The sequence below is a fragment of the Poecilia reticulata genome, linkage group LG6 (genome assembly GCF_000633615.1).
Source record: "Poecilia reticulata strain Guanapo linkage group LG6, Guppy_female_1.0+MT, whole genome shotgun sequence".
Lineage (NCBI taxonomy): Eukaryota > Metazoa > Chordata > Actinopteri > Cyprinodontiformes > Poeciliidae > Poecilia > Poecilia reticulata.
Window position 1 is genome coordinate 30,588,122 of NC_024336.1, and position 23,253 is coordinate 30,611,374.

A 23,253-nucleotide genomic window follows, 5' to 3' on the forward strand; every position below is an offset into this window, starting at 1 on the left:
TATATATAGATTTTTTTTCAACTTTATATCTTTTGTTTTCCAGCTTCAAAAGTTTTATTTTTTTAACAAATTTTTGAAGCCAATTTAGCTCCATACATAACACTTAAACGTCACGAGTTGTTGCTGTAAGAATCGCTCTCCGTACCGATATGAGATTATCTCTTTCAGGTGATTTGTCAGCAGTTTCCCTCCCACATTGATCCTGAAAGGTAAAACAAAGAAAGAAGCTCCTGTTAGTGCCCCCTGGTGCTGCTCTCCTGTCATTTCCTCTAAAGGTCGCTGCTCTCTGACCTGCGGATGCCCTCCTTCAGCTTCTTACTGCGACAGTAGGGGACGATGTGGGTGAAGGAGAATCCCGAGTCGACCACCAGGCAGCAGAGCTCCGATGGCTTCGTGGTGAAGTAGTGATGAGCGCCGAGCGACCCGGCTGGAGGACAGCAAGGAGATTTTAGCCAAATGTTTCAGGTACAAACCATAAAACAACTAAATTAGAAAGGATATGTAATTTTGATCACAATCGTCCATCAGTTTTCTATTGCTTCTGTTTGCAAACAGAATAACAAGCTGATAGGCTTTTTAGCAGATACTTTTTCACTCTTTCTTTTTGCTTTTACTTGAGTAAAAATACATTAAAGTAGTTCTACTCCTACTTGAATGCAATTTTTGGGTACTCTACCCTCCACTGTTAATGACTAGTCAATTACTAAATTAGTTGACGATCGGTTCAATAATCGATTAAAGCGACCGGTCTCCAGCTGAGACTCACCGTTGATCCGCAGAGCCGACTGGAACTGGTACTCCTCAAACAGGATCTCGTTCATGGACTCCTGGATGGAGGAGAAGTTGAAGTACGGCTCTGTGATGATGATGCTCGTGTCTGGAAACTCCACCTGCTCAGAGAGAAAACACCCTCAGCAACAGCTTCTAAAAAACAGATATCATTCAGAGGTTTTCTCTTTGTGGGTAAGAACAAAGCAGCATAAACAAACCTTAAACATCTCCTTCCCGAACAGGTGATCCCACACTTTCCTCTGGACATCCCAGTTAACCAAGTAACCCTGCAGACCCAGAGAACATATTACCTTCATTTTGTTGTTTTCTTATCAGTAGCACCAGATATTTTCAGATTTATGCTCACCTTCTGAAAGGGCAGGATGTAAAAGAGACCCGAAGGATCTTTGATCTCATCCAGCTGATTGGCTGTGAAAGTTTTTAATCTGGACGTCTTCGAGCGAAACTGACAGTTTGGGATTACGCTGAGAGGAAAGGAAAGAAGTCAGGATTATAACTGCTACATAAAACAAACCTCGTTTTTATTATTTAGAAATCTGATGATCATATGCGGGGTTCCTCAGGGCTCCATTCTCGAGTTACTTTTATTCAATACGTAGTTCAGGTTATGAAGTAGAATGTCATCTCTCACCATACCCATGTTGATGATTGACATCTTTTTAGATCTGGGTCACCACATGACCACAGATATTCACAGTTTGTCCTCCAGATTAATTCTTAATTAACTTTTAATTCAATTCCGTTTATTTAGATGGCACCAATTGACAACAATTGACATACTTTACAGATAAATAATTTCTATTTACTTTATCCTAACTATCAAATAGTACAGTATGCTCTTCTTAGTTGAGTTTAGGTCTGGGCTTTGACTAGGCCCTTCTAACGCATGAACCGTTCCATTGTAGCTCTGAATGGAGGTTCAGTGCTGTTCTCTAAATAACTGACTAATAATAATAAACTGACTTTCATTTGTTTCCATTTTCATTCATTAACCCAACGGTAAAATTACGATTCGGACATTCCCAGAAGTAGGAACTTAACATTTCAACTACTTAACATTTGATTAATGATTATTGTACATAATAATCAATGTCGATCAGTTTAAAAACATCATAAAGCGCTGGGCAGACGCGTTTATTCAATAACTGGCTATAATAATAATTTCCTGCCCATATTGAATGTTTTTGTTTGTAGCCGTGTGCTCACCTGACTTTGTCCTGACTGTAACCGATCTTCGCCCAGTAAGCTCCGTTATCCAGAACCAGCGTAGCCATCCCGGAGCCTCTGATTCAATAAATCATCACTTTATTTTTATTTTAGTTTACTAACCGCGACACATTTTGGGATTTCCGCTCAAAAACATGTCCGGATGGAAACATGACTCTCCGTTGGTTCCGCTTCTCTATTTTTCCGCAGCGTGATCGCTTTTTTTTCACTGGAGGCGCAAATGGTTGAGGCACTCCATTCATTGCCTAAGTTACATTAATAAATTTTAGTTTGGCTTTATTTGTTTGTTTTTTTTAACTTGCTTGAATATGACTGACCCGGGACAGGTTGTTCTGTGTTGCCCCGAAGTTCCATCTCGGTGGAAAGTATGAAAATTGTTGTCAGTTGGTGCCATCTAAATAAAGGGAATTGAATTAAAATTGAATTCAGAATTAATCTGGAGGACAAACTGTGAATATCTGTGGTCATGTGGTGACCCGAAATTCCATCTCGGGGCAACACAGGACCATGAGCACACCTAACGGTCTAAGCCTGTTTATATCTATATTCAGAGTGATAGCAGCAGCGAGAACCATGAAATGCTATCTACATGCTAACTTTTGGGAGCCATGGCAGAAAAAAAAAAACTAAGTTTTATCCTTCAGTCACAAGCTTAAACCTGTGACGTTTGCTCAACTCTGCTGGTACTTTAACTAGAAATGTGCTTTAATTGGGAAAGACTCACGTCTTCCTCAGACCTGGTATTAACTTGCATCCTGACTAATCTAATAAGAAAATCACCATAACAACAATTAAATTCCCCAGGTCTGTTGATGTTTCTGTAACACTGCAGAAACTTTAAACCAATAATAATTATTATTGTAACATCAGGTTGGCCAACAGTAATCAGAGTTGGATTTTTATGCTGTTAGCTTAATTGCTGAAACAAAGAACGAATATGTTGGAAAAACATGGCTGCTCTTACATACAGTAGAGGATCTGTGATGCTGTGGGCCCACATCATATCATGAAATCTTTGATATATCAGGACACGTTAAACAGGTAAATTAAAATCTGGTGGAGCCAGGTGGATAGGAACTTTTTATTAAACTATTTTTTTGTTTGTTGAACACTTCAAAAAAACTTGCAGGATGTAAAAAAGGTACTTAATTTACATGACCTCCTTTAAATAGCTTTTCTCCTCTTATGTACAGAATATTTACATAATCTTTCTCACACTTAGCAGAGGAGATGGTAAGCTGGTCACACAGACAAAAACATGTAAGCAGAAACTAAATCTCAAGTTATACTTAATGTAGAAAATTGTTTGTTCTACCTGTAAGCTTTAAGTTACATAGAACAAAATGATATTATGCTATTGTAGCTAATGATCTAGTAACAGATATCTGATAAAAATAAACGAGAAAGAAATGAAGAAAAGATAAATGGATGGTATATGGATACAAACTGGTGTTCTTCACTCAGACAAATTAATACATGTTCAAATGGTTTTATCACATAATTTAAAATAAAACAAACTAAAAAAAAATGTTTTTTAAAATATTATTTACAAAAAATCCAGACCAAAACAAATGAAGTAGCTCAGATGAACGAGGTTCATTAAGAAGTTTGCTTTTACAGAAAAACTATAACTGTGGCAGTCAGTGATTATAATAATTAATAAAACCTAAAAAATAAAAAATAAAAAAAAAGACTAAAACTGCTGAGAATATTTTCTGGTCAGATCAGAAACTGGAACGTTCAGTTTTGTTCAGAGGAAAAAAAAGAAAGTGGTAAAATCTCTTCAAACTCCCACATTTAGCAGAACATCTGATTAAAACCGTCTGCTCGTTGCCATGGTGACGCCGTCAGTGGGAGGAGCTGCGGTCGTTGGCGATGTCCTGCAGGCGGCGCAGCAGGGTGGTGTGGCTGTCGGGACAAACCCGCTTCGGGGACGCCTCCTCCTCCAGGGGGATGCTGCGCTTCCTGCTGGGAGTCTCTCCGGTCCGGATCATGCTGTTGATCTCATGGAGGCGCTGCGAACAACGAACACAAATGAGACGGAGACAGCGGAATATTCACTGTATTTATGTAAAGTTTTAAAAGTCAACGCGCAGGACACTTTTTTTTTTTTTTTTCCTTAATGCGATCTGTATCTAATATTTTTACAACAGAACACAGATCGGATTTTTTTGGAATGCGACCCAGGCCACTTTGGATATGAGGTTCTAAATCCGACCTGAATCAGAACCGCCAGGTCGCCTTCAGCCAACCTGAACGTCATTGATTCTAGACAAACGTCACTGTTCTGCGTCCCTTTACGAGCAAGTGGGAAGAAAAACAACAACCATGGCGGACGATAATGAGGATTAAGTTCTTAATGTGCTGGCTCCGGTTGGACAACTACTTCAAAATCATGAGATATGCTCCGCTGTTAGCATTTATGTTTACTTCCGCAAACACTGAGCGTCTTCTTCTTCTTCTTTTTTATGGCGGGGGGCAAAACACTGATCACGTTGGCTGCGTGTGACGCTATTGCGCCCTCTACTGCGCATGCGGGACACTTTCAGGTCGTTTCACAGGAGATCACATACAAGTCGCATGTAGCTGGAAGTATGGAAGCCCATTCCTGCCACTCTGATAAAATATGTTTTTAATTAAACTATCTCAATGAGACTGCAACAGACTGGCGACCTGTCCAGAGTGAACCCCGCCTCTCGCCCGGAACGTTGGCTGGAGATGGGCACCACCAACCCTCCCGACCCCACTACGGGACAAGGGTGTAAAGAAAATGGATGGATGGATGGATCTCAATGAGACCTGTTGTCCATCAGTTAAAATGACCGAATATAAAAAAATCTCGTGCGACCTCTGGACGGTGATGGCCTCTGCTGAGTCTTACGTTGGGGGGGCTGGTGCAGATGTAGTAGGAAATGCGGTCCCGGTAGGTCGGCGAGGGGGAGGAACCTGTCCTGTGAGGCGAGATGTAAATGGAGTGCTTGCTGGACAGCAGCATCCGACGAGGGGAGCCCGTCCTCAGGGTGGGGTACGGACACAGAGGGGGAGTCTCCACCTGCAGACAAGATGAACAGAACAGCACAGGTAAGATACAAGGCAGGTTGCATCAAACGTTGACTTTTGACTTGTGCATTGAACTTTGTCAATAGCAGAGAAACAAGAGATAAAGTCTCTCTTTTCCTTCAAAAGAGCTGAAACCCACATTTAGGCACCATTTTTTCTTTTTTAACATTAAAACCTCAGCATTTTCCAAATAAAAGGTTCCGAAAACTGGAAATTTTAGCTAATTCTTTGTGGGCTTACTACCGATAAACCAATGAGGAAACATGTACCCCAGCAGACGGTGAGCTTGGTGAGTATCTCAGAGCAAAGCTTCTCATGTGTTTGATGTAGACGTTGTTGTAGAAGAGGATCAGATCTCCTCGTTCGTCCTCTTCCACGGAGGAGGAGAAGTTTCTGTCGGAGGCGCTGGTCGGAGTGGAGGCAGCGCTGTCGGGTTGCGGAGCCAATAAGGTGCTGCTGGAGCGGATAGGAACTGGGCTGATGTCGCCACCTGCTGGCGGAATGTCAGAGGGACACTAAGTTAAGAGAAATTCAAATTTAAAAGGACAATTTTATAGCTTTTTTTCTTTCGTGTTTCGGTTTAATTGGGGATCAAAGTTGCAACATTTGTTAGATTTTCAGCTGTAACGGTTTTCTTACACACTGCACTGTGTCAAACGATTCAAACCTTTTGTAAAAACTGTTCCCCTCCTCACCTGTGGTGGCGCTGCATGAAGAACCACTGAAGGAAATCACATGAAAACCTCTGAAGAAGACCCTGAGCGCTACTTCCTTCATCACGAAGTGTAAACAATAATGGAGTAGCATCAGATTTTAGCGATAGTTGGATTTCTCTTTTGTCTTTGATATAAGCCATTTCTCCTGATAGCATTTTATTTACCCAGAATCCCCTGCGCTGTAGTGTACCTCCTGCTTTTGGAGCAGCCTCCGGTCCTCTTGGCGTTCACACATACATTCAAACAACACCAGATTTCACTCCAACCAAACCGAGACCGAGGATTTTAGGCGGGCCAGAGTTCACTTTTTTAGTCCACATCGGATTTTGATTGAGTTCAATTAAAGCTCACTGAACAGGGCTGGTGTGAACGCATCCTTAAAAACATGCTGGTCTCTTTCCCACCTGGATCCTGGCTGCTGTCAGCCGCTGCGCTCCGTTTGTTGGCGTCACCGCTAACGGAGGCTTGCCTTTTCCTGCCTGAAATCAACACGCTCCTGTACACCTGGAAAACCACATAGAAGTCAGTCAGTTGTTGTCCGGATGTAGTCTGGATGTGAACCGGACTCTGACTGAAAGCGTGGGATCTTACGCTGCTGCTGGCCTGAGGCTGAGTGCGGTAACACTTCATGATGTTCTGGAAGGACCGGTCTTCTTTGGTCACCTGATAGAAACAAATTGTTACTTTATGTTTGTCTACAAGATCGCATGATAAGTGCTGGGTTAAGACTTTTGTAAAAGACTTTTAGTTAAGATTCTCAAAATAGAAATATTAGATATTACAGTTTCGAAATGAGAAAACAGTCATTAACTCCTGGATCCTGGCTGCCGGGTATACTCAGATATTTGCACTATTTCAAAACTACTTGTAAGATTTTGTGTTTTTGCAGTGTGGGAGTGTTTTGTTGCCATTCAGAAACCACATGCTAAGTTTTTTTAAAACTTTGTGTGTGTGAACTGTAATCGCACACCTTAGCCATGACGTAAACGGCACACATGAGCAGCTGGTCCATGTGACGGTCCTTCATCATGTCGGTGCAGTGAACCACAGAATATTCGAAACACGTCCAGATCCTCCTCCTCAGCTCCGATGAGATGTCCAGTTTGGCACAGAGGTCCCTGAGACGAACGCTGGCCATGTGATACACCTGAGAGAGGACAGGTCACTCAGTCAGCACTGCAAAAACACAAAGTCTTTCCAAGGATTCTTGGTTTCTATGGCAGATATTTTATTTCATCGGTTCCTAAACTCTTCCATGCGATGGCCCCCCAAAGAGCATTAACCTCTGACCGGTGACCTCCTTTCATTATCCCTATAAAACGCTACAAAACATGAAACATCAACTTTTAGAATGTTTTTTCTTTCATTTAGCATAAATGTTGCCTCATACCTTCTGATTTTAGATGGTCACGAGTTTTCTTAATTTTATCTGGCAATACATTATGATGTTATTACCAGATAGTAAAATTTTTCAGCATAATTCCCTTTTTTGATTCATTTTCATTTCCCTCCAACTTTCTGAGTCCCCACAGCGCCCCCTGGCGGCTCCCACGTCTTTATACACGTGAAATAATAAAAACAACTTACAAATAACTTTTAGAAAAGATATATGAGTTTATATTAAGCCAATAATTTCTTAATATTGATGAAAAAGAATTAGTTCCACTGGCAGACTATTTAATTAATAACATAGGAAAAATGTCTTGATTTAAAAAAAGCTCCTGTAGCGAACTGAAAAGTTACTTATGCTAGTTGTGTCTTAATTGAAGTGTGCTAAGATATTTGCAGTAGAAACCAGACAGTCACGTGTGAGCGTGTGCAGAAAGAGGAGCGCTACCTTCCTGAAGAACAGAGACAGAGAGCCTTTCCTCAGCGAGCTGCTAGCGGCTTTAGCGGCCGGTTTGGTGACGGGTGACTGGATGGTGAGGGTGCCGGTCAGAGTCTGAGCTGAGAGTGGCTGCAGCGTGGCTCCGCCCATCTGCACAGGGATCAAAGTGATGCTCCCGCTCTCATTGGCTATACCTGCAAAGAGTTCAAAGGTCAATCAATCAAGCAAGTTTATTTTGTGTAGCACATTTCAGCAGTTCAAAGTGCTTTACATCATAAAAACACAAAATTACAAAGTCACAGTCAGTAATTTAAACATTACATTTAGTCAAGTATCGTTGCTAAATTTTTCCAGAAGACCTGAGAGGTTCTGGAAGGTTGCTATGACAACAGCAGATCTTTAATGTGTTGTGCTAAGCCATCCAGTGATTTATAAACTAACAACAGTATTTTAAAGTCTGTTCTCTGAGCCACAGGGAGCCAGAGGAAGGACTGTAGAACTGGGTGATGTTTTCTAACGTCCTGGTTTTAGTCAGAACTCCAGCAGCAGCTTCTGGACCTGATTGATGTTTTCGGCAGACATGTGAAGACGCTGTTGCTGTGATCAATGTGACTAAAGATTCTCCCCTGTCTTGGGTAAAATCCCGCTCCGAGTCTCTCACCCTGTAAAGGAATGGTCATGGTCTGGCCGCTGTTGGTGGTGACGGTGAACACAGTCTGTCCAGCTGGGATGGCGGTGACGATGCTGGACGGACCCGTCTTTGGGATGGGGGTCTGCGGCGGGCTGGTCAGAGCGCTGGAGCCGGTGGAGGTGACGCCGGGCTCGCCTTCCACAGGGTCAACAAACAGACGCCGACGAAACCCACCAGTGGGGGGGGAGCTGTACCTGTCCTGCAGGCTGGTGGGGGACGGAGACACACCTGTAGTAGAGATGAGTGGTAACTAGTTACATTTACTCAATTACATTTACATGAGTAAAAAAATGGGGCTGCACAGTGGTGCAGTTGGTAGAGCTGTTGCTTTGCAGCAAGAAGGTTCTGGGTTCGATTTCCAGCCCCAGTCTTTCTGCATGGAGTTTGCATGTTCTCCCTGTGCATGCGTGGGTTTTCTCCGGGTACTCTGGTTTCCTCCCACAGTCCAAAAACATGACTGTCAGGTTAATTGGTCTGTCTAAAATTGCCCCTAGGTGTGAGTGTGTGTGCATGGTTGTGTGTCCTGTGTGTCTCTGTGTTGCCCTGCGACAGACTGGCGACCTGTCCAGGGTGACCCCGCCTCTCGCCTGGCACGCTAACTGGAGATGGGCACCAGCAACCCTCCCGACCCCACTGAGGGACAAGGGTGCAAGAAAAGGGATGAGTAAAAAAAATTACTTTTAGGAGTATTTTTACTATGTTGTACTTTTCACTTTTACTGCAATAATTTTATTATGAAGCATCTCTACAAACTGAATGAAGAACAAACATTTTTTAACCAAAAATTCAGACACATACCTGCAGTTTTTGTCAGTTTGATACATTTTATACTGAAATAAACTGATTTGGAAATTTTCTCTTTTGCCTGTTTGTATTTTTTGTTACTTATGAATTATTGTAATTTTCATCCTAAAAATACCAAAATGTCCACTTGACTTCATATTTTGGTCCGTCTGATTATGTGATTTTTAAATATTAAATGATTGCTAATTTGATCAGTTACTCAGTACTTAAATAGACTTTTTACCAAATATCTTGCTCGGACGCAGCTGGACTTTCAACATGGTGATGATGACACCGATCTGTGCTGAAAGCTGCAGGATGTACCTTTTTATAAAAAATGTTTTTTATATTTGGCTCTTACATGGATGGATACTTTTACCTTTACTTGAGCATTACTGTTAAATTCTGCCCACATTAGTTGGTTCCTGATTATTTTTTGCCAAGTGGAGGGTCCAATGAGCCTCAGTTTTCAGAACCCTGAGTAAAAGCGTCACCTTTGACGATGCTGTTGGTTCTCAGATCAGGTCCAGACTTGACGGGTGTGAGGGGAATGCTCCCGCTGTTGGCTTCCTCGCTTTGCTCCAGATACTGAGGAGGCATCACCTGAAACATTAATTAATGGTTAATTTGGAATAATTGTGTCTGTGTGGTTTTTATACGTTTCTGTGTTGCTGCCTGCCAACCTCCTGACATGTTGGCACTTTGGCTGAACGGAGGCTCTGCCAGAGCGGGGAGTCGCTGGTCCAAGCCAGACTCTCCAAAACCTGCTCTTCCACCTGGTTCAGGTGCTTCACCACCTCCCGAAACAGACCCTGCTCTGAGCGCACCAGCACCTCAATCACCTGCACATGCACACAGATAGGCTTAATTAGAGAAATGTAAGTATTATCTTTACATCTGCACTTCAGCATGTTAGTTTGGTTTTGATTAAGCTTAACCAAACTCACAACTCGGCTCCTTTTTAGGAGGTTGAATATGTTTTTCAATTTACAGGTTTTACAAAAGGTAAACTAACCAAGAATTTGTAGATAAAATGAGTAAAATGCTATAATATCTTAAGACAAAGAAGTTCAATAAACCAGTGGTATGCTAAGATATGGGAATGTGGAATAAATTAAGTCAAGAAAAAAAACCTATTAATTTAAAATAAACTAAATGCTTTAGATAGGTAATGCTAGCATAAGCTAAAGTTAGTTTTAGCAAAGGGAAGCTTTAGCCTATGCTAACACATGCTAGTACCAGAGTTAAGCTAAACTAAGTTAAGCTAAGTTATGTACGTCCAGGTTTTATATAGTCAAACTAACATAAGGTAAAGTTAGTTTTTAGCCAAGGCTTGCTAGCTAAAAGCTAGTTTAGGTTTTATCTAGGTCAGCAAATGCTAACATGAGCTAACATCAGATTTTAGCGAAGGCATGCTTAGAAAAAACAAGTTCAGGTTTATGCAAGTTATATTAATATAAGCTGAAGTTAGATTTTAAAGCATGCCAAGGTAAATGTGTTCAGGTTTATCTAAGTTATGCTAACATAAGCTAAAGTCAGATGTTAGCCAGACTCAGCTAATTGGTCTGTTATTTTTAAATGAGCTAGGTTTAGCATCAGTTACCTTATATAACATAATCTAAATCTAACATAATCTTATTATACTCATATTGCTAAACTACCAGTTTTTAGCATTTGTCCGTACTTTTTTAACCAGTTGTTGTTCGTTTGTTTTACACGTTGGTACCTTGTAGAAATGATAAGCAGGGAGCTGGAAGATGTTGATCACATTGGGAAAATCTCCTGGAGGCCTGTAGGAGAAAGTGACGATCTCCAGGCAGCAGGCCAGCAGAGAGCGGTGGAAGATGTCCTGCTCCAGAATACACTGCAACACACAAAATACAGGCAGTTAACTCCAGTCATTAAGGCTGTTTCCTGTTAAAACTGGAATTAAACAACTGAATATTCATAATTTATTTACGTCTGGCTTCCAATGATCAGATGCAACTACATGGAAAATGAGGGGTAAAATAACAAATGTCCAGAAAACCCTAAAAATCAATAGGAAAGTCTGTGGAAGTTTATCAGGGGTTGATCAAGAAATCGGCACAATACTAAATAAGTTTATTCACCTGCCATTTTACTATCCAGTTAAAATAAGCCCAGGTTTCAAGGTTTCAAGGTTCTTTGCATGGTTACATGGGAGTTAGCATCACTAAAACCCATAAGTTTGACCACTTTTGTTGAAAATTTGCAATAAAATTGGCATGAAAAAGTGCAATAATTTGTTACTTTTGGGTGCATTTTTCCAAACACAAAATTGTGAAAAACTAGGACTAACTGATGTAATTTGGCAGCATGCAGATAAAAACTGCTTTGATTTAATTCATAAAACGATATGTAAGCAGACGTGTGTTATCTTAAAGGATCTATTTATGCATTTCTCTGCATTCTTGGAGCAATGACCCGGTTGGCGCTGCACTCACAGACAGGTCAGCGTCTCCCAGGATCATCTTCTCTCGCTCTATGATGGACTCCAGGATCCTGTAGTAGAGCGCCTCCGCCAGGTGGAAGTACTTCACTGCCAACTCTGTCAGGAGAAACTTTATTAACACAAACAGGCGGAACAAGTGAGCGAGGCGTTGACTGGTGAGGAACCATGTTTCCACCTTTCTCCATCACTTTGCTTTCAGCGCCGCTGTCTTCATAATGCTGAGAGTAAACGGCAAACATCTCCTTCAGGCGCTGGCTGATGACATCACTGGGGTCTCTGGCGCAGCCTCTGGGGGTCAAAGTGCGCAGGGTGAAAAACATCGAGATTCAAACCTTCGACAGTATCAGGGTCGCGCTAAGATTTTTGTTTTTTTAATTGTGAACATAAAGTTATAATATTATCAGATTAATACCACAAAGAAAGTCATAAAATTATGAGAAAAGTTTTGGTTTTATTGAGATAAAAGATCTGATGGTACCAGCTGGGTTTAAACAAATTGTTTAAACAATCATTTCAAAGTCCTGCTACTGGTAATAATGTTAATTTGATGCTGACGGGTTAAATGATAAAATATTTTCTTATTTGTCAAACCAACACCGAAGCATAACTTCCTCATTTTAATTTTTTAAATCTTTTTTATGTAGGAGGCCACATGAAATTATTACTTCATTCTCCTAACATTACAACTTTATTATGGTGATATTATTACTTTATTCTATGTATTATAGTGACTAATTTCCCGTGTTATTACAACTTTATTCTGGTATTATTACGAAGCCTCGTATCATTATTTTATTGTCGTATTATCAGAACTTTGTTGTACGAGTCTATTATAGTATTATTACAACTTTATTCTCCTAATATTATGACTATCCACGTATTATTATAGTTCTCATGTAGTTACTACTTTTTCTCATCTTACTACAACTTTACAGTCGTACACATTTTCTCACATCTTCATACTTGTTTTATTACAACTTTTTTTATCTTATTACTATGACTTTATTATCTTAATATGGACTATTCTCATATTATTACAACTTTTCTCGTATATTACTACTTTTTTCTCGCACTTTTACAACTTTATTCTCATAAACACTTTATTGTGGTACAATTTTACGATTATTCTCGATTAATCTCTTACAAACTTTTTCTCATATTATTTCTACTTTATTCTCGTATTTTATTACTTTATTCTAGGATAATTTCAAATTTATTATTGTAATATTATGACTTTATTCCTGTCATTTAAAATGTTTTTTTTCCCTAATTCTTAGTAGTGGGATCCACAGGAAGCTGAACATCAACAAACCTCAATAAGTTGAAGCTGAAAACAACATCGAGTTAAAATTCTCCCTGCTAAAGTTTGATTTACTAATTAACAGCCTCGCAGCGCCTCCTGCTGTCGCTACACAGGAAGCGTTGGGTGCGTTACCTCAGCGTCTCGGTCAGCTTGGCGCTCGGCCCGTGTTTGGTCCCTGACAGCAGCGTGTGAAGACGGCCCACGCTCTTCATGGCGTACGACAGCGGAGACGACAGCCGGACCTCCTGGACGTACTTCCTCCCCGTCAGCGGAGTGGAGACCTTCAGAGCCGAGGCCTGGAGCCAGCGGAGGCGATCAATTACAAGAGAGGAGCGGAGGAGACAGGATGGGCAGGAGGGAGTCTTACAGTCAAGTTAGTGCTCAGCCTGTAGGCGGCGCTGTCCTGGCTCTCCATCCCATCACAGAGGCAAGGCCCGGGCGTCCCGATGTTCTCATTCGCCCCCTCTCCGGTGAAGATCCTCTCATCCAGACTGCCGGTAGCCAGAACGTGTTCCTCATAGAGCCGGCTGAGCGACAGGCTGAGGAGGCAGCAGGGGGACATTTTTTATCTTCTATCGTCTCCTTCTCTAACTAATTCTGTAAAATTTAGCGCTTTCAATGTTAACTTGTTAATATTACATAATGTAGATAAATTGACCGACATATTTTGACCTAAAATCAATCAAATTCAATCTAATTTTATTTGTGTAGCACATTTCAGCAGCAAGGCATTTCAAGGTGCTTCACGTAATTAAAGAAAAAATAAAAACAGCAAAAGCCTCTTTTCTGTGTGGGATTACCTGCAGCGGCGCGTTATGGGAGCAACAAAAGTTTAGACATTTTCAACTTTCCTGTGTTGCATCGCGTGTGCACATCAACGTGCTTTAGCTCAACAGGCACAGATTACGGCGGCGGCTCGGCTGGATGAGGACAAGCGACTGTCGCCTCAGGAAATGACTGGAGAGTTTCTAAACTAAAACAAAATTACTTAATTTAAACCTTCCTGGATATAAAAACCTGGACGACTGGGAATCTTCAGACATGTTTGGCTTTAGACAAAACACATTTTTGAACATTTTCCATATAGAGGTGTGCTGTGGTGGCGCAGGGGTTAAGCACAACCCACATATGGAGGCCTTAGTCCTCGATGCAGCTGTCGCAGGTTTGATTCCCGACCTTGGCGACGCTTACTGCATGTCTTCCACCTTCTCTCATTACCCACTTTCCTGTCAATTAACTATCAAATAAAGGCCACTAGAGCCAAAAAACAGAAGAAGAAAATTTTCCATATGGGCAGTTGCCCAGGGCAACATCACAAAGGGGCGACGCACACAACAACAAAAATCTATATATTTTAACTGTCAGCTGTCCCTTGAACAACTTGGCTCCTGTTTGTATACCAGTGCAGTGGAGTAAGGTTCAGTTAGTTACTGTTGGATACTGGGAGACTAGATTTCCTGCATTCTGCTGCAAATTAAAAAAAAAATTATTTTTTTTCCCATTTTAGTTGGTTGGAGTGCAACAAAAGGAGTGATTTATCTGATTACATTTTTAATCAATTAACAGCACTGGGGGAAAAAATTACATGTCAACTGGCATGACTTTTTGTTTTTTTCTGTTTTTACTTTTTTATTGTCTGTTTGAAATAAATAAAGCTATTTAGTGCGGACTGTGACTTCTGCATGAGGAAACTCACAGACTGTCTCCAAAGTTCATAGGATCCAGAAAACCAGTCAGACTGTCCTCCTTTCCTCTGAGAATCTGCAGAGAAAAAGAAGAAAACTGAGTTTCAGAGTCAGATAAAAACTCAAGGAACAAGAAAATTTGGTCTGATTTAACTTCAGACGGTGAGAAAAACAAAACACATCTCTGTCTTTTTATCATCTTTAAATATCTAGTTTCAACTGCAATTAACTTTTCCAAATTTAGGCGTTTAATTAAGCATTAGATTGCACTTTAATACTTTATACAAAAATCAAGCACTTTTTCAAGGATTTCAAGCACCTGATTGACACCACATATGGATGTCAGTTTAGTTTTTTCCTTTCAGGACTTTTTCCAGTGATTCCCAAACGAAGCTCACAGAGCATCAAAGTCTGATTAAATCTTTCCACAGGTAAAGCAGAGCTGGGACCGACCCGCTTGTGGAAGAGCTTCCGGATGAACGGTTTCCAGAAATGCTCTTTGACCCCTTTGGCCTCCAGCACCAGGCCGTCGTGCAGCTCACACAGCTGCTGGATGAAACAGAACGGGCCTGCAGACGGCCTGTAGTCCTTGTTGCTGAAGTCTTCTGGGAGACCTGAAGGATGCAGGAGACACAGGCAGCTGAGAGGAGATCTAAACAACCAGCACACCACCACGTTTCAGACAGTTTCAGTTCTGAATGGCCTGTTGGTTTGTTAGCCACCTACACTGTAAAAATACAAAAGGGTTTTAGGTCTAGTTTCTAGTGCAAACATCTTATTACATTTCAAATAAGGCAAAACTAACTTAGAAGAAACTTTTCAGCAAGATATGGGAGCATGTTTAAGTTGATAATTACTTAATATTGATTAAAAAGTACCTGCTTCTAGACATGTTTAGCATGTTATAAATGAAATAATCAAATTCTTCAGAGATTTGTTTTGTTTGATTTCATAAATGTGGGCTTTGGGCTGCTTGACCTCTGAAAGCTTTTTGATTAATAGCGGCACAAACAAAAAGTTTTGCTGCACAAATTTAGCACAAATGCTTGGCACCAATTTTTTTTTTTAAATAAATTAATTCAAGTTTAAAGGTCAAAACAAAATTGGTGTCAAATGTTTGTGCAGCAACATTTTAAACATATTAATAAAAATGTTTCCAGAGGTCATTAAAGGTCAACCAACCTCCAAACACATTTACCAAATTAAACAAAATCGGTATTAATCAACTATACTTCGTTTGTGCAGCAAACATTTGTGCTGCTTTTCTTTTTGAAGATATTACTGAAAATTAGTTTGTGTGATTTTGTAAATCTGGTGAAACTAGACTTAAAATTACTTGGTAAGATTTTGCGTTTTTGCAGTGTAACTGAGCTCTTATTTATCCAGGAAGAAAATGCTCTAAAACCCAAGTGTTGGGTCGACACCTTGGGGTCACAAAGACGATATTTGCTCTAATTTCTTTAGTTGAATCTCAGAAAAATAACACAGTTTGATAGCTAAATAATAAAACGTTTTAAAATGTGTGTTTGGGATCATTCAACAGCCCAAGGAAAACCGCAGCCCATCGGTCAGTGTGTCAGACTGACTGACTTATTTATCTGTTTTTGATGCAGAGGGTGGAGCCGTTTCCACGCTTCGGTTCAGGCGCACAATAAACTCTGGGTTCCGAGACGGAGGGTCTGCAGGAAACGCAGGAGTCAACAGGAAGTGAGGGCAAAGCTGATAGACTCCGCTGCAGGATTTTGGCTGGAATCCTTTCACTTTTGATTTATTTAGGTGTTAAACTGAACCCGAGCCGATAAGCAGACTTCCTTCACCGAAACACAAGTTTAAGTTTATGAGCCGTTAAAGTCATATTTCACGACTCGGAGAGACAAACATTCAGAACTCTGAGAGCAGAAATGGTTTTAAAATGTCTTAAAATGATGAAATATTCAAATGTTCACAGTAAGTTAATGACATGAATCAGCAAAATGTTTGGCGAAACTTTCCAGATACATTTCACAGGACAAGGAGTCGATGGATGCGTTTCCATTGACCTTATAAATGAGCAAACTGGAATTACAAAACTAAATCCAACTAACAGAAATACGCCAATTTTGAGGAAAAAAAAAGTTTTTTGATAAAAAGATTTTGCGCAATGATGAGGTGGTTTTTCAATTATGTTGAAATTATACTGATAAACACACAATCTTATTTTTGTCTAGTTTCTATAAGAAATATCCTACTGCACTTGAATTAAGACAAAACTAACTTAAAAGTAACTTATCAGCAAGATACAGAAGTTTAAGTAAATTATTCCTTAATGTTGATCAAAATGTTCTAGATTATTTCACTAATAACATGGAGAATGATCTGCCAGAGGAACTGCTCATTTCATTAGTATTAATGCATTTCTTTACTTAAGACAAACTTCTGTATCTTTCTGAAAAGATTTGTAAGTTAGTTTTGTCTTATTTCAAGTGTAATAACATATATGCACTAGACTAAAAATACCTATCAGTAAAAATACTGATGTTTTTGCAGCACAGTGTTTTTTTTCTTGTTTTTTTTGCAAAACTACAATGGAAACACTTTTTTGCATCACATAATCATAATAATAAACCTAAACTGCCTTTTTTAATGGTTTAATCACGTGTGATTTTAATTGCGTTTCTTATTCAATGGAAAAAATGCAGTTGTGAAGTTGTGTTTTCCAACATTAGTGGAATATAGACACAATTTTTGTGCTGCCCCAACTTACTGCAGAGTGACTGGTGTTTTCACCAAAGTTTCCATTGACAGAAAAAAGTCGCTGGATTTGTCAGCGATTATTATTATTATTACTAGTCGATTATTTTATTCACTAAACATAGCAATAGTGGATAAAATGGCAACAGAGTTTCTGCCATCTTGTCTTATCCACTGTTTCCATCCCAATTTAACCTCCTCTGTTCAGCCCCATGTTTGGCCACGCCCCGCAGCATCTTGGCTCCGCCCACTTTAGCAGAAATTCTTCAATAAAGCATGACGGTCCACTTTCAAAATATCAAATTTTGACTTTTTTCCCCATAGGATGCATTTATTGAATTGGTTGAAATAAATTTTGATGTTCTTCTGCACAATATCAGTAAAAGGCATCCTGATCCTGATTCTGATCCTGATCATGATTGTGATCATGATCCAGATTCTGATCCTGATTCTAATTCTGATCCTGATTCTGATCCTGATTGTGATCCTGATCCTGATTCTGAGCCTGATTCTGATCCTGATTGTGATCCTGATTCTGATTCTAATTCTGTTCCTGATCCTGATCATGATTGTGATCCTGATTCTAATTCTGATCCTGATTCTGATCCTGATTCTAATTCTGATCCTGATCATGATTGTGATCCTGATTCTAATTCTGATCCTGATTCTGATTCTGATCCTGATTCTGATCCTGATTGTGGTGTTAAGTGGTATCCACCTAACCAAGAATATTGCAAAAGAAAAAATTATATTTTATTATTTTTTAATGAACACACGTGTATCTCAAGGTTCAGTTCTAGGAACAGTTCTTTTTAGTTCAAGTTATTCATGTAATTGCAGTATTGTTAACAACACAAGTCTAAACGGCCATCAAAATATGTTCTTGAATACGTTATACAAGAACATATGGTCTGAAAAGTTGCATCTTACATTAAAAGTTTGAGTTTGCTTTTGGATTTTGCTCATTAATTATTTGAAGATGTAAAAAATGCTAAGCTAGCAGCCAAAGTTTCTCCTTTGACACTTTTCATCCCCTGTACATTACCTTTAAAGTCAGGGTTGAGCAGGTCTTTCCTGGCGTTGCACAGCAGTGCGTTGGTGAGGACGAGGTCGAAGGCACACAGCAGCAGGTGGTACGAGTTCACCAGGTCGTCGCTGATCATGGGGAAGTTCCCTGAGAAGGAAACAAGCAACAACATGTCCGCACATGAGGGGGAAAAAATCATGTCTGCAGGCTAATCTGGCACGGCTGACCATCACAGAAACACTGCCAAGCCTGAGTGGACACGCTCAGACTCGTCTCTGGAGGGAAACAGGAGAAGTGTGGAGGCAGTTTCCACTCCAGATTTTAGTTTCCACTTCACAACAGTCACTGCAAAAGCTTAGGACTTTCTTTACCTTTAGCATGGACAAACAGCACCCAGCAGAAGTTGAAGACTTCGCTCACAGTGCATGGATGGCGTCTGTTGAATAGAAATGTAAGAAAATTAAATGTAATTCTATAAAAAATCTGAAAGTCTTTACTGGAACACCTTCAGAGGGATTGAGGGAGGAAGTTTGTTTTACAATAATCAGCATTAAAAACGTCTCAGTGTTTATTCAATGAACAACAGATAAAGATTCTTAAGAAAAAACTGAGATTAATACATTTAAACAAACTTTTGCAAAGATTATTCATTGTCATTTTGAGTGGAAAAACAATCATTAAGACAAAGTAACTGTTGGGTCAATGAGTTTAATGCAGCTAGTAGTTTTATACGACAGGTTGAACCTTCAGTTTTAGGTTGAAAAGTTAAATTAAGAGCTGAAGCATAATAGGAATGAATCAGAATTTGGTTTTGGGTCCATTTTAATTTAGTAGTTTTAAAAAGCAGTTGAAGAGCTTTCCTTTTAAATGTAATTTTAGTTTAATTGGATAATATTGGTTTCTATTTAACTTTCCATTATTATCTTTCTTTTATCTTTCGATTAGTTTTTACTTTTATATTATAATTTACTAATGCACTGTAGTAAGGTTAAAGTAGATCAAGTTACCTACATTTGAATGTGCAGGCTGTACATAGAGATAATTAAAATTTTAAATTAAGCTCTGATTGTGTGAAAGCTTTAAGTGGTAATAAAGTGCCAATTCAGTCAATTAAAGTCCAGCTTTAAACTTTCAGCTTTGCTTCTGCTGGGATTATTAATAAAAGGGAAATAAATTTTACAAAGAAAGTTTTACATGTCCCTACCAAAAATAATAACTCAGTATCAATGAATGAGTTGCACATTTTAATGTACGTTTTAGTTTGAGTCACAACGGAGAGTGAGGTCAGAGGTCACAGGCTCCCACCTCTGCTTGCGGCTGCGGTGAACCCGCGGCGGCTCCTCCGACGGAGCCTTGAAGATGGATCTGAAGATGGGGACGTACTTCTTGAAGATGACGGCCGACACGGTGAAGTTGCGCTCCAACTTGTCCGTGCTCTGACGGAAATCCTGCGGCAGGTTGGCCATGTCCTGCCACTTCTTCATCTTACTGAAGAACTCGATCAGACTGGAGGAGAATCATTTGTCAGACCCGAGCGGCTGCGGTTTGACTCAGACACAAAACTCAAGCAAACAAAACCAACCTCATTTCTGAGCAGCGGAGGATCCTGGTCAGAGAGACGTAGTTCCCCTCAGCGGTGCCTTTCCCCACCGTCGGCACTGAAGACCTGCAGGCCACGTACAGAGCGCAGGCCAACCAGTGCAGCTCGCTGCCCTGCATCCAGAGAACGTTTATTGATTAACCGATTATCACCAATATGAAAAGAAGCTTCTGCAGCTGGGAAGTGACACTGTCCACACTCAGGAACTCAACTGGTCCGGTTTCTGCTCAAAACTGATTTTAGAAGATGGCTTTGGGTTTTCCTGCGGTTTTTGGCACCCAATTCACATTACACAGGTTTTATACAATACATAGTGAATGGCTAAAAAAATTATAAATAAAATCTCTCAAACAAAACTAGGTGAGAGCATACCAACAGGGAAGATCTCTATAGTTACATGAATAATCAAAATATATAATTTGTATATGTGTTTTTTTATTATTATTTGTAATAAAAATTATATTCAGAGGATTCATCACTGTTGTAAATATCATTTTCAAAGAAAATTTGAGGTCATTTTATTGTTTGTAATTTATTGTGATACATTCTTATCATTCTAAAAATGTTGAATTTATCGCTGTAGTGATAAATTCTCTGTTTTGTTATTTGTGTTGTTGTGCAGCACTTTGGTTCAGTTTTATACCTGTTTTAAAGTGCTATATAAATAAATTTGACATTGACATTGACATTAATGATGTTTAAAGCACCCCAAAAACTGTCTGTATTGTTGGGTTTGTTAGTTCTACTAGTTTCTGAACTGCTTGTTCAAAAAGAATAACAACAAATATCAATACGTTTGAAAATATGATTAAATGCAGATCGTGTGTGCAGATGAATGATACAAAACCCTTTAATGACTGGTGTCCTAAAGAAGCGTGCTACACATAGGAACATTTATCCACTATTGCCATCCATTAACAATGGCACTACAAAATATTGTGATAAAACGTTCACACCATATCGTCCACACCTACACTGTGTACATGTAAATGATTTTTTCGTAAATATAAGCATTATTAAGAAAAAATATATTAGTATATATAAAACATTTAAACGTGTAGAACACAAACTTCAGAGCTTTTCAGGTTTGGAAAACTCAGATTTTAGTAAACTTGTCACTGGTTTCCTGCCACTCACAATATGGCGGACCTGGTGACAGCCCCTGCAGCCTGGTGCTAGTGATCTGCGGGCCGAAAAAATGTTCACCTGCTGTATCTGAGAGTGCTTACCTCCAGAGTAAAGTTCCTGCTCATGCTCTCGTAGCTCCTCCATGCCTCGGTACTCGCCTCTTCGTCCATGTTAAGGGCTCGGCACAGATCATCGAACCTGGTTCGGGCTTTCTGCATTAAGTCTTCTTCGTCGCTCATTTTTAAAGCTCTACGGACAAACTGAACGTTTTTTGCGCAGAGAGACAGTGCGGAGTGCAGACCGAGGCGCTGTTTGTGGAGCTGTTTGCCTTAATAAATGCGTTATTACGGAGCTCCGCGGCTTCACGGTGTGGCTATTTAAATGTCCTCTTACACAAACAGAAGCCCAAACGCTGCCGGCGTACCCGACTGCCGCACATAGAGGGAAACGTCACATCTGTGCGTATGTCAGTTGAAGAATAGCGTGAACAGCGTATCTCACCCCAGCCCACTAAAATTACGTAAAAAAGCCGACTACTACTACTTCCGGTTGTTTTTGTTGTCTCTTTCTGCTGTTTTTCCGGAAGTCCGTTAAAAAGTGTTGATTTTTTGTTCTTGAAGCATGAACTCATCAATTATTTGACTATTAGTGGTTTATTAACGATCAAATGGCAGCGCTGGCTTCAACTCTGATTACGGGTGAGGTTCAACACTAAAATACCCACTTTAGTTCATAAACTAAAACACCAGAAAAAGAAGGAAACTAAACATCGGTTATTCCCGTTATTCAATGTTTGACTAAAACTCTCGGATTAATTTTTAGTTACAATGTTTAGATTGACACAATTCTGGTTTCACAGTCGTACTTTCTCTCTTTTACCTTGAAAGACAAAATAAGGCGGAAAAACAGCATAATATGGGCTATTTTGTAAGCCGAACAAGAGTTGGTTTGTGGAAGTGATCCAGCATACTAACAGGTTTTTAAACTGAAAAACTGCTGAAAGTGAATAAAACAATTATACCGTAATGGCTGAACTATTAATGTCTTGGTTAAAATGAATGATCAAGCCTATAGAGCTTATTCAATATTACATGACTCTGTGTTTCTGTTTTTAATTATGTAAAGTACTTTGAAATGCCTTGCTGCTGAAATATGCTATACAAATAAAAATTTAATTGATTGATTGATATAGAGTACACAGTTTTATAAATGTTTATAATAGTATCAACACAACAATTGCATACATTCCTCATACATTCCATACAGAACAGATTACCTCTGATCATCAGTTGAAGTGACCTTAGATGTAAATAAAGCAATTTAGTCTTTAACTGTTTTTTAAAGGTGGAGGTGAATTTGAACCTTTTTAAGCTCTTGTCAAGCTTGTTCCAAATATGTAACCCCCTCCAAACAAAACTTCGACTAGTGATTTTCATAGATGATGTTAAGTATGCCGTGGACCACTGATTGGAACAGCTCAGTCAGTCTATCATTAGGTTTGTTTACAATTTGAAACATTATGACTCAGCTTTAATTATCTTCTTTTGAAGGTTTTTATGTTTTTTTTAGATAGCTAAGGTAAGTGTTGCACCATATTACAGAAATTAATGTGCGACTCAATGAGAGTTGTATGTGTTGTTAAAAGTGTGGATAACAATGCTTAATTTAAAAAACAGGCCAACATATTTAGATAATATGAAGTTTAAAATTTAAGGACTCATCTATAAGAACCAACAGGAACTTTGCACAACTTATTCTCATTAATTTCTCATTTTTAATTTAGAGATTAATATAATCAAATGTTGATTATATAAACAGAATAAAAATTGTTTAGCTGATGTTAAGAGATACCTTGTTACAGTTGAACAAGGTATTTATTTTATGTAATTCAGCATTTACTATTTCCTCCAGTTCCGAAGAATTTGTCTGTGGAAAAAACTGGTTTGTATCAGCAGCAAAAATAACTTTAAGAAATATTTTTAAAAGAGTTTAGAAAGTCATTAATACATTATGAAAAGTAATGGTCCCAAGATTGTTATTGTTAAGAGAACATTTCTTGTTATGAGATAACTTTCTGTCTTCCTGAGTCAGGAAATGATTCGGAATCTGAGCAGATACCTTATTTTAAAAAAAGATTAATTAATTTAAACTGCTTTCTGTGCCAAAAGAGACAAGTGCTTTGTAATAGAAATGTCTGAATGTTAAATATG

The 23,253-nt window shown here is 39.3% G+C and overlaps 2 protein-coding genes across 3 annotated transcripts in view; both read right to left on the minus strand.

The window, feature by feature from the left end:
- actr6 (actin related protein 6) overlaps window positions 1-2,182 on the minus strand; it is a 6,510-nt gene extending 4,328 nt beyond the window's left edge. Inside the window, exons 1-6 of the mRNA XM_008412617.2 lie at window positions 1,999-2,182; window positions 1,139-1,256; window positions 990-1,058; window positions 767-890; window positions 292-427; window positions 146-202 (exon numbers count right to left, since the gene is read on the minus strand). Coding sequence (XP_008410839.1) covers window positions 146-202; window positions 292-427; window positions 767-890; window positions 990-1,058; window positions 1,139-1,256; window positions 1,999-2,066 — 572 coding nt within the window. The 5' untranslated portion in view covers window positions 2,067-2,182. The remainder of the gene's footprint in view (window positions 1-145; window positions 203-291; window positions 428-766; window positions 891-989; window positions 1,059-1,138; window positions 1,257-1,998) is intronic.
- Window positions 2,183-3,086: 904 nt separating this feature from the next.
- On the minus strand, window positions 3,087-22,077 carry rbl2 (retinoblastoma-like 2 (p130)). 2 transcript variants are annotated; one of them, XM_008412622.2, is made up of 22 exons: window positions 21,145-22,077; window positions 19,898-20,028; window positions 19,621-19,821; window positions 18,687-18,751; window positions 18,334-18,462; window positions 15,012-15,172; window positions 14,570-14,634; window positions 13,241-13,412; window positions 13,006-13,169; window positions 11,746-11,858; window positions 11,563-11,666; window positions 10,824-10,961; window positions 9,781-9,939; window positions 9,592-9,700; window positions 8,285-8,542; window positions 7,633-7,817; window positions 6,766-6,942; window positions 6,387-6,458; window positions 6,200-6,299; window positions 5,349-5,572; window positions 4,901-5,071; window positions 3,087-4,034 (listed from the first exon to the last, which is right to left on the minus strand). In XM_008412622.2, exons 1-22 carry the CDS (start codon window positions 21,280-21,282, stop codon window positions 3,867-3,869), a joined length of 3,204 nt encoding a protein of 1,067 aa, XP_008410844.1. In that variant the 5' UTR covers window positions 21,283-22,077; the 3' UTR covers window positions 3,087-3,866. The 2 variants fall into 2 exon arrangements, with proteins under 2 accessions (XP_008410844.1, XP_008410846.1); XM_008412624.2 differs by having other exon boundaries at window positions 5,349-5,569; window positions 21,145-21,579.
- Between the last annotated feature and the right edge of the window lie 1,176 nt (window positions 22,078-23,253).